The sequence below is a fragment of the Homarus americanus genome, unplaced genomic scaffold (genome assembly GCF_018991925.1).
Source record: "Homarus americanus isolate GMGI-L3 unplaced genomic scaffold, GMGI_Hamer_2.0 scaffold21551, whole genome shotgun sequence".
NCBI lineage: Eukaryota > Metazoa > Arthropoda > Malacostraca > Decapoda > Nephropidae > Homarus > Homarus americanus.
Window position 1 is genome coordinate 22761 of NW_024755403.1, and position 11790 is coordinate 34550.

The 11790-nt window shown below is 43.9% G+C and overlaps 1 protein-coding gene across 1 annotated transcript; it reads right to left on the reverse strand.

The window, feature by feature from the left end:
* Positions 1–3179: 3179 nt before the first annotated feature.
* On the reverse strand, positions 3180–11525 carry LOC121856520 (glutenin, high molecular weight subunit PW212-like). The gene is made up of 4 exons (XM_042352119.1): positions 11339–11525; positions 4367–4858; positions 3816–4283; positions 3180–3727 (listed from the first exon to the last, which is right to left on the reverse strand). The coding sequence occupies exons 1-4, from the start codon at positions 11523–11525 to the stop codon at positions 3180–3182; spliced, it is 1695 nt and encodes a 564-aa protein (XP_042208053.1).
* Between the last annotated feature and the right edge of the window lie 265 nt (positions 11526–11790).

Here is an 11790-nt window from a genome sequence, read left to right on the forward strand (position 1 = left end):
TGTGTTAATGAGATGACTTAATGCTGTGTTGTGGTGACGGCCAACCCGACTTTGTGTTGAGTGGATAACTTGTACTGTGTTGGCGAGTGGATGACGGCCGTGACTGTGTTATGGATGACATTGACTGTGCTAATGGATGACCAACTGTGTTGGTGGATGACGTATTGACTGTGTTGGTGGATGACTTATTAACTGTGTTAGTGGATGACATTATTGACTGTGTTTAGTGGATGACATATTGACTATGTTGGTGGATGACGTATTGACTGTCTTAGTGGATGACGGTATTGACTGTGTTAATGGATGACGTCATTGACTTCGATGATTAATGGATGACATTATTGACTGTGTTAGTGGATGACTTGTGTGACTGTGTTAGTGAATGACGGCGTATTGACTGTGGTAGTGAATGACGTATTGACTGTGTTTAGTGGATGACTTATTAACTGTGTTAAGTAGATGACGTATTGACTGTGTTAGTGAATTGACATATTGACTGTGTTAGTGGATGACGTATTGACTGTGGTAGTGGATGACGTATTGACTGTGTTAGTGGATGACTTTATTAACTGTGTTGGTGGATGACGTATTGACTGTGTTAGTGGATGTTATTGACTGTGGTAATTGAGATGACATTACATTGACTGTGTTAGTGGATGACTTATTAACTGTGTTGAGGATGACGCGGTATTGACTGTGTTAGTGGATGACATATTGTGTTAGTGGATGAGCGTATTGACTGTGGTAGTGGACGACATGACTGACTGTGTTGAGTGGATGACATATTGACTGTGGTAGTGGATGACATATTAGTATTGGTAGTGGATGACGTATTGACTGTGGTAGTGGATGACGTATTGACTGTGGGTGACGTATTGACTGTGTTGGTGGATGACATAATGCTGTTAGTGGATGACGTATTGACTGTGTACAGGATAACATATTGACTGTGTTGGTGGATGACGTATTGACTGTGTTAGTGGATGACGTATTGACTGTGTTGGTGGATGACGTATTGACTGTGTTACAGGATGACGCATTGACTGTGTTAGTGGATGACATTGACTGTGTTGGTGGATGACGTGACTGTGTTAGTGGAAAAGCTTATATTGACTGTGTTAGTGGATGACGTATTATTGACTTTGCGTTGGTGGATGACGTGTTGACTGTGGTAGTGAGGGCGACGTAGAGCTGTGTTAGTGGATGACGTGACGTGTTACTGGATGACGTATTGACTGTGTTACTGGATGACATTGACTGTGTTAGTGGATGACGTGTTGACTGTTACTGGATGACGTATTGACTGTGTTAGTGGATGACGTGTGTGTGTTGAGTGGATGGCGGTATTGACTGTGGTGGTGGATGACGTGTGAACTGTGTTGGTGGATGACGGTATTGACTGGTGGGCCAGTGGATGACGTGACTTCGGCGTTACTATTGACTGTGTTATTGACTGTGTTAGTGAATTGACGGCTTATTGACTGTGTTAGTGGATGACGTATTGACTGTGTGGTAGTGGATGACTTATTGCTGTGTTAGTGGATGACGTACGTGATGTGTACGAGATGACGCAATGACTGTGTTAGTGGATGACATATTGAGTGTGTTAGTGGATGACGTGACTGTGTTAGTGGATGACATATTGACTTTGTGTTGATGACATTATTGACTTTGTGTTAGTGGATGACGTATTGACTGTGGTAGTGGATGACGTATTGACTGTGTTAGTGGATGACGTATTGACTGTGTTACTGGATGACATTGACTGTGTTGCGGATGACGTATTGACTGTGTTAGTGTGAGATGACGTGTTGACCTGTGTTACTGGATGACGTATTGACTGTGCGGTGACGTATTGACTTTGTGTTAGTGAATGACGTATTGACTGTGTGGTAGTGGATGACGTATTGACTGTGTTAGTGGATGACGATATTGACTGTGTGTTAGTGGATGACATTATTGACTGTGTTAGTGGATGACATTATTGACTTTGTGTTGAGTGGATGACGTATTGACTGTGTTAGTGTGTTGGCGATATTGACTGTGGTAGTGGATGACGTGACTGTGTTAGTGGATGACTTATTAACTGTGTTGGTGGATGACGTATTGACTGTGTTGGTGGATGACGTATTGACTGTGTTGAGTGGATGACGTATTGACTGTGTTGTGGATGACATTATTGACTGTTAGTGGTTGACGTATTGACTGTGGTGAATGACGTATTGACTTTGTGTTACTGGATGACGGCGTGACTGTGTTAGTGAATGACGTATTGACTGTGTTAGTGGATGACGGCCATTGACTGTGTTACTGGATGACATATTGACTTTGTGTTACTGGATGACGTATTGACTGTTGGTGGATGACGTGTTGTTGTGTTGGTGGATGACGTATTGACTGTGTTTGATTGGATGACGTATTGACTGCGTGTTGTGGATGACGTATTGACTGTTATAGTGGATGACGTATTGACTTTGTGTTGGTGGATGACGTATTGACTGTGTTAATGGATGACGTATTGACTGTGTTGGTGGATGACATTATTGACTGTCTTAGTGGATGGTATTAACTGTGTTAATAACTGACGTGACTGTGTTAATGAATATGTGACAGGCTATGTTAGTGAATGACATTGTCTGTGTTAGTGAATGACTTGACCAACTGTCTTAGTGGATGACGTATTATTTGACTTTGTGTTAATGAATTGACTTATTAACTGTGTTGGTAGTGGATGACGTATTGACTTTGTGTTGGTGGATGAAAATATTGACTGTGTTAGTGGATGACGCATTGACTGTGGTAGTGGATGACTTTAACTGTGTTAGTGAATTGACGCGTATTGACTGTGTAAGAGGTGGATGACATATTGACTGTGTTAGTGGATGACGTATTGACTGTGGTAGTGGATGACATATTGAGTGTGGTAGTGGATGACGTATTGACTGTGGTAGTGGATGACGTATTGAGTGTGGTTGTGGATGACAGTATTTCAGAAGTTGTTTAAATATGTCTGGGGCGGCAGTGCTTACCTTGGCTCACGTAACAACACTGGACATTACAGTAACGACCTTGTTTGCCTTTACTGTTATGACAACATCAGGGTAAGTCTGGCCCTGACCCTGGCACCAGTAGCTTGCCTGGCCCTGACCTTGGTATCAGTAGCCTTCTGGCCTTTTTTTTCAGTAACCGGCCTGGCCCGGCTCTGGCACCTGTAGCTTGCCTGGCCCTGACCCTGGCACAAAAGCCTGGCCCTGACTCTGGCACCAATAGCCTGCCTGGCCCTGACTCTGGCACCAGTAGCTTGCCTGGCCTGACCCTGGAACCAGTAGCCTGCTGGCCCTGACTAAGGCACCAGTAGCCTGCCTGGTCGACGTATCAGTAGCCGGCCTGGCCTGACTCTGGCACCAGTAGCTGGCCTGGCACCAGTAGCTTGCCTGACCCTGGCACCAGTAGCCTGGTTGGCCTGACCCTGGCACCAGTAGCCTGCTGGCTGACCCTGGTACCAGTAGCTTGCCTGGCCTGACCCTGGCACCAGTAGCCTGCGGCCTGACCTGGTACCAGTAGCTTGCCTGGCCTGGCCTGACACCAGTAGCCTGCCTGGCCCTGGCACCAGTAGCCTGCTTGGCCTGACCTGGACTAGGTCGGCTGACCGCACCAGTGCTTTCCTGGCCTGACCTAGCACCAGTAGCTGCCTGGCCTGACCCTGACACCAGTAGCCTGCCTAGCCCTGACGGTATCAGTAGCCGGCCTGGCGTGACTCTGACCAGTAGCCTGCCTGGCCCTGACCCTAGCACCAGTAGCCTGCCTGGCCTGACCTGGCACCAGTAGCCTGCCGCCTGACCTCGGTATCAGTAGCCGGCCTGGCCTGACTCTGGCACCAGTAGCTCGACCTGACCTGGCACCAGTAGCCTGCCTGGCCCTGACCTGGCACCAGTAGCCTGCCTGCCTGACCTGGCACCAGTAGCTTGCCTGGCCTGACCCTGGCACCAGTAGCCTGCCTGGCCTGACCTTGGTATCAGTACCCGCCTGGCGCTGACTCCTGGCACCAGTAGCCTGCCTGGCCCTGACTGCACCAGTAGCCTGGCGGCCCTGACCCTGGCACCAGTAGCCTGCTTGGCCTGACCCTGGCACCAGTAGCCTGGCTGGCCCTGACCCTTGGTATGTGTAGCGGCCTGACCTGGCACCAGTAGCCGGCTGACCCAGCTTGACAGCCTGCCTGGCCCTGACCCTGGCACCAGTAGCCTGCCTGGCCTGACTCTGGCACCAGTATGCCTGGCCTGACCCTGGCACCAGTAGCCTGCCTGGCCTGACCCACGGCCTGGCCTAACGGCCTGACTTGCTTGTCATCGGTGCGGCCTGGCCTGACCTGGCACCAGTAGCCTGCCTGGCTGACCTGGCACCAGTAGCCTGCCTGGCTGTGACCCGGCACCTGGCACCAGTAGCCTGCTGGCCTGGCGCTGGCACCAGTAGCCTGCCTGGCCCTGACTGGCACCAGTAGCCTGCCTGGCCTGAGCACCCTGGCACCAGTAGCCTGCCTGGCCCTGACCCTGGCAAGTAGCCTGCCTGGCCTGACCCTGGCACCAGTAGCCTGCCTGGCCTGACCTGGCACCAGTAGCCTGCCTGCCCTGACCCTGGCACCAGTAGCCTGCCTGGCCCTGACCCTGGCACCAGTAGCCTGCCTGGCCCTGACCCTGGCACCAGTAGCCTGCCTGGCCCTGACCTTGGCACCTGAACACAGCTGTCTGCCTTGATATTCTAATGATTAAAGATTTATTTAAATTAAAGCAAGAATGTTTTTGAATTTCTAAACCACAGTGTCTCATAATATTAAGTCTTCTGTGTTGTGGCTTAAAGTTGACTGTCGAAATCAATACTGAAGGAAGTGAACTAACTGGGCGAATATCAGATACCGATATAGCGCCGAATAGTTACCAGACACACACAGTTATACATCACCTGGTAAAGTGTTTGTTTTAATGTAAATAAATAATGATAATGTCGTTGACGATTGTTTGGTGTCTTCATGTTGTATAGTATAGTATAGTATAGTATAGTATAGTATAGTGTAGTGTAGTATAATGTATAATATATATATAGTATAGTTAGTATAGTATAGTATAGTATAGTATAGTATAGTATAGTATAGTATAGTATAGTATAGTATAGTATAGTATAGTATAGTATAGTATAGTATAGTATAGTATAGTATAGTATAGTATAGTATAGTATAGTATAGTATAATAGTATAGTATAGTATAGTATATGTATAGTATATTATAGTATATATATATAGTATAGTATAGTATAGTATATATAGTATAGTATAGTATAGTATAGTATAGTATAGTATAGTATAGTATAGTATAGTATAGTATAGTATAGTATAGTATAGTATAGTTCTAGAGACTAACCTTCACTATGTCCACCCTAACTGTATAGTGGAGTATCAAGGAATATGGTTAAGGAACACAATAGTTATGAGTGTTAAAAACAGCCCAAAGTGTGGCAGTGTATCGGGGCGTCGTCCAGGTACACCTGAGGTTGGGGTATATATCACTGTGAATATATATCTTGAAATATATGTATAATATCGACTACCGCAAGAAATACGACGACATAAATGAATGACGGACATTATGTGAACAATAACAGCGAGCTGCCGTTCATATATTATAAAAAAAAACACTTAAATAACCCCGTAACAACATAGTGAATAATAATGAATCCATTGAAAGTGAATCAAAATAAAATATTGATCATAGCGAATTGAAAGTATTTTTTCTATATCACAAGGCTGTTTTATTTATTTATACAGGGGTGTATTAATAAAGCTGTGACAATGTATAAATAATATGTAATGAAACAGCTGTCGAGGTAAATAAAGTATGGCGGTATCTGCCTCCCCCACCTGCTGCCTTGGTTCCCTACCATAAAAACTATCACCAGCACAAGCAATCAAGAGCGCCTGGCGTACCGCTTGAGGAACTGCTTGTACCATCCCCTGGTGTTTGTGTTTTTTAGAGGAAGGGTCTTTGTTGAGCCCCAATAACACCTCTCTCTCTCTCTCTCTCTCTCTCTCTCTCTCTCTCTCTCTCTCTCTCGTCTGTCTTTTTCTCTGTTCGTCTGTTTTTCTATCCGTCTATCTCTTTCAGTTTGGGTGTCTGCCTGTTTGCCAGTCTGATTTTGTTATTGCTTGCCTGTCTGTCTGTGTGTCTGATTTTGTTTGTGTGTGTCTGTCTGTCACTCTGTCTCTCTCTCTCTCTCTCTCTCTCTCTCTCTCTCTCTCTCTCTCTCTCTCTCTCTCTCTCTCTCTCTCTCTCTCTCTCTCTCAAGGTACACAGAAGCTTATCTTCAGACCGTCCCGCAAAACATCATCCACCGCTTGTTGTCATGACTGTGGGGGGGAGGAGGAGGAGGCGGGGACATATTGATCGTGGCTTCAGAGGCTGAGCCAAACACAACTAACTTTATGTATAAATCAATGTTATCGCCTCAGCTGTTCTCATCTCTGCTGGACTACATGTGACGACCGTGTGATGGCAGGAGAGAGAGAAAGAGAGAGAGAGAGAGTTGCACCATCCAATACCTGTGCTGGTCGTGTAGGCCAGGTTTACGAGGTGGGGTGAGCTACGACGGTGAGAGAATGACTACTTCTGTATATGGCGTCACATTTTGAGGTATTGTGTGGCACTCGTCTGACCGTTTGAGAGGTAAAGATGTTGATTCTTTTAAGACGAGTTTGATCTGTGTGTGTGTGTGTGTGTGTGTGTGTGAGAGAGAGAGAGAGAGAGAGAGAGAGAGAGAGAGAGAGAGAGAGACTGGTGACTCAATCCGTCAGAGTACGGTCCTCACATCTGAGGGTTGGTGACCACAGTCCTCCACTCTAAACGTTCTCAGGCTGTTTCTACCAATCCTCTAAGGTTTTGTATCTCTCTGGGGACCAAGTTTTTAATTTAATTTACCCATCCCAGTCTCTGCCTTCCCCTGGCCCTCCTACCCTCAACTTTGATCATTAATATTTCTGTTATTATCTCCTCATTCCTAATTATATAACCAAAGTGTATCTTTTTTTTCTATACATTTCAAGTGTTTATCTTGAGGTTTATGTAATTCTAGTACTTCTTCATTTGTTTACCTGTTAGTGTAGCTTATTCTTAACATGCGGCTACAACACCACATTTCAAAGGCCTCCAACCTCTTTCTGGTGTCGGCTCAGTGTCCATATTAAAGCCTTTCACGGAGCCTTTTTCTCAAAGTGAAGTTAATGTCCATTTTCATTGGTCTTTTAGATTATGCTGATTCTGTTTGCCGTATTCATGTTTTAATTTCTTCCGTACATCTACCATCGCAAATAATGTTACTTAACAAAAACAATTCCACTTGTTTAAGTCCCCTGTTGACTGCCTTAATAATTATCTTCGGATTTATTTTCAATTTGTAAACAACCATTACTTTAGTGTTTACAGCATTAATTCTTAACCCATATTCTTCACCCTATTTCACACTGATCTGTGAAGGAGTTTTTGTAACGCCTTTTCATTAACTGTGACTGGTCTCTGTTAACTGGTTAAATAGGCCTCTGGTCTTAACAGAAGTCAAGCAAAACTGACCTAACCTAACCTAACCTAACCTAACCTGACCTAACCTAACCTGACCTAACCTGACCTGACCTAACCTAACCTGACCTGACCTAACCTACCGTGACTTTCTCTTATCTCTATTAACCCGATAAAGAAGATTAGATTACGTGAAAATTAGTTTATTTTACCTGATGTTTAGATGCCCGAACACCCAGCTAACCCAACCAAACTTAACCTAAACTAACGCTAAACTAACCAAACCTAACCTAATCTATTCTAATCTAATCTAACCCCCAGGTAGCGTTAGTTTAAGTTATATTAGGAAAGTTAGGTTCGGTAAGGTTAGGTTAGGTTAGCGTCCTCCTTACCTCAGTCCGGTTTATTCAGACGGAGGAGGAAGTGAAGGGAGGTGAGTGGCACAGGCGCAATAATGTGTACCGCTGGGGCAGTCTACACCACACACCTGACATGTAAACAAACCCAACTCTTGTGGCAGTCACAGAAAACGGACTCTCTCTCTCTCTCTCTCTCTCTGGCGACGAATGATTTATTCTGAGTCACGTTAGCCACCGTTAAGAATGCCACTCCTCCTGTGTTCTTCTTTATTAAAATATCTGCCTTTTCTCTGTACCTTCGTTAGTAAGATCATTTTTAGTCGGTCGGTATCGTCTAATACACCTGTGCATTATGGCGGTGGCGGAGGAAACAAATCACTGTCTTTACCTGAACATTATAAACAACTGTGAGTGTGGTAACTATGGCGTCGATTATCTCTGGTACGAGTGTGAGGTCAGATAATTTAGTCCTCTGATGCTGGTCACTAAAATTCATATCATTAGAAATTATTGGATCACCTGAAGATTAGTCCCCCCAAAGCTTATTTCACTTAGTTTTATCTTCTTTTTTGTATCCCTCTTCTTTCTTTTCTTCTTTTTCTTCTTCTTCGTTTCTTCTACTTCTGTTCCTTTTATTTTTCCCTTCCTCTTCTTCTTATTTCATCTTCTTCCTATTTCCTCTTCTTTCTTCTTTCTCTTCTCTTCTTCCTCTTCTTCCTCCTTGTATCGTCTAAATAATTAACCTTTATGTATCTCTTCTTCAAGTCAAGGTCACCTATTGACTACCGTACACCTGACTACCGTACACCTTACTACCGTACACCTTACTACCATACACCTGACTACCGTATACCTGACTACCGTACACCTGAACACCTTTCTACATTTCCCATATTTGAGCTTTTTGGCGATTTTATGAAACCAAAAGGCGGGAAAAACCGTAAAAGTGAATAATTTGAGCAATGTGAATTTTGTATACTTACGTGTATTCATGTGGTTAGGTCAGGTGACTAGAATTTATTTTTTATTAGCCGTTTCAGGTTTGTAAAATAGAGTAGTGGATGATTGAAACAAGTCACCGAACCTCATCGTTAATTTGAACACGCTGGCTAGCTTCAAATATAGGTTGGACAGATATAATTATGAGCGATAGGGGTTGGGTGTAGACAGGGCTACCTTTTTCAATAACATTACCGTTAGGTTGAGTCACAACGGTGGCAGTGTTAAGAGATCCATCAGTGTAGATGGTCTGTGTGATATTATCATCAGTCTGTAGAGTGTGTATGCGTTCAAGAGCTCTCACTTTGGCAGTGTGTTGGAGATAAATAATTTGTATAATTAATTTTTTTGGCGGATATGTCGGTATTGTGATGTCGAAGGGAACTGTCCGCCAGGGTGGAAGGAAGTGCTGTTGTGTCTCAACTTTGTGCAGGTGGTCTAGTCCAAACATCTTCATATGTGTAGCTGTAGTTTGGACACAAGAACAAAAGCATGGAGTAAACTGCAGCGGACCTATTGGACCATACTGGGCAGTCCCATTTACACCCAACCCCTATCGCTCATGTATCCATCCAACCTATGTTTGAAGCTATCCAGCGTATTCGAGTTAATGATGATATTTGGTAACTTGTTCCACTCGTCCACTACTCTATATCCAAACCAATGTTTACCCATTTCGCGCCTAAATCTAAATTTGTCAAATTTAAAACCATTGTTACGAGTTCGCTCCTGGTTGGAGAGTTTGAGTACCTTTGTAATATCCCCTTTGTTCAGCCCTGACTTCCATTTATACACCTCTATCATATCGCCCCTCACTCTACGTCTCTCGAGGGAGTGTAAATTAAGATGCTTTAACCTGTCTCTGTACTCAAGGTTCCTAATGTCCGGGATTAGTCTTGTCATTCTCCTCTGAATTCTTTCCAAGGATTCTATATCCATTCTGTATCCATTCTGGATCCAATTAGATTCACCAGTCCCATGGTTCATACATTCTAGCAATTTTAAGGAAACAATGTTTTCAGGATTACCACGCAAAATCTTCAGGGCTACCATGAAGTTGACTTCAATTATTCTATGTCTGACACTGGGTGAACCTACAGTAGTTTTTTCCTCATATTAGGTTCTTTAGTGCTCATGGGACAGCCTAGGATAATTCTGATGGCTTTATTTTGCATTTTTTCGACCAGGGCTGGTGCGTGGCAATCTATCAGAGATCTTATATAGACTAGGTACATTGTTTAAAAAATTCTAATATTAGCACCATAATGTGGGCTGTACCCCGCTACACTTCTAAGAGGTTTCAGTCTGTCAGTACATTGGCGGGTTATCTGTTGTATGGCAGGTAAGGTACAGTCTCACCCAAAAGTTCGTTAACCCTCCCAGCCAGCTATTGCTGCACTGCCTGCTTCAGATGTATGAACTTGAGTCTGTGACTTCGAACCTTTAGATTCATTCGTATCGGTTTCATGTTCTGGTTGGTACTGGGACAGTTTCAAACGTTTGAAGCAGGCAGTGCAGCAATAGCTGGCTGGGAGAGTAAACGAGCTTTTGGGTGAGACTGTACATGGAACGGAGACACCAAGATATTTAAAAGAAGAGACATAGTCAATAGTGTTGTTACCTATCTTGAGCTTGGCGGGGCCGCGTTCGCGTTTACCAGCTTGTTTGTTGAACACTTTAGTTTTCTCAGTGGGGATAATAAGACGGAGTCTCACTGGCTGTGTGTACATGGTTCAGGGTGGTTTGCATTTCACGATGAGATTTAATATGTACAAGAATATCATCAGCATAGCTGATTGTGATATTGCTGGGTCTGTCTGGTATTGAATTTAATATTGCATTCGTAAGAACATTGAACAATGTAGGACTAAGTACTCCACCTTGAGGGTGCCAAGTTGCATATCTTTAACTTCATTTTTTTTAACCCTGAAACAGTGCAGCAGCTCTTCTGTTGGTGAGGTAACCACTTATCCGGTGTAAGAGACGACCTCCTATATCCATTTTGGCTAGTTCGTACAATATAAGTTGCCTTTTGGTAATATCAAATGCAGCTTTTTGGTCAAGATATGTGGTGTATCTGTGTTTTTCATCACCATGTACTGTACAGTAAAAAGTGTAGTGGTGCAATTATGCACACCTTTACCATGGGTGAAGTCATTTATGTTAGGAGACATGTGTTCTCTGATTCTATATAAGAGTCTGCCAAGAACCATCCTCTCAAAGATTTTACACAGGCAGCTGGTTAGTGATATGGGACGAAAAGCATCAGGCTGTCCTGGTTTCGGTATTGGTACAACAATACTGCTGGTCCATGATGTGGGTAGTTGGCCCTCGGCATGACTCACATTGTACAATGCTAACAATGGATTGCCTGGCACACGATATTGTAGATGACTCCGTCCTCTCCAGGGGCAGTAGACCTACATCTGGCGAGGGCGGCGTCAAGTTCCCACTCAGTATGTGGAACATCACACTCATCGTGCTGTTTGCCCAGCATAAGGTTAATGAGATTACTTCCGTCTGCAAACTTCGCACCAAGGAGTCCTCGAGTCCGAGTAGGTCCATAAAAAATAGTACTTAGGTTTTCAATTATAATATCCAATGTTTCCATATTGTTAAATAAAGTGACTGTAAACAGCCTGTAAAAAACTAGGTAATTAAACAAAAAAAGATTAATGTAGACTTAAAACAGTTAAATAAACATAACCTGCAGCCACCAGCAGCCCGTGGAGGTAATATTTGTGTGCTGGTAGTCCACTCCGCTCCATTACTGCATTTACTCACACTGAAACAAATGACTCGCTAAACGTTACGGTGCCACTCGCACTGTTTTTATCTCGTGAATATTTATTAGTTAGTGGTACTATCGTTAATGG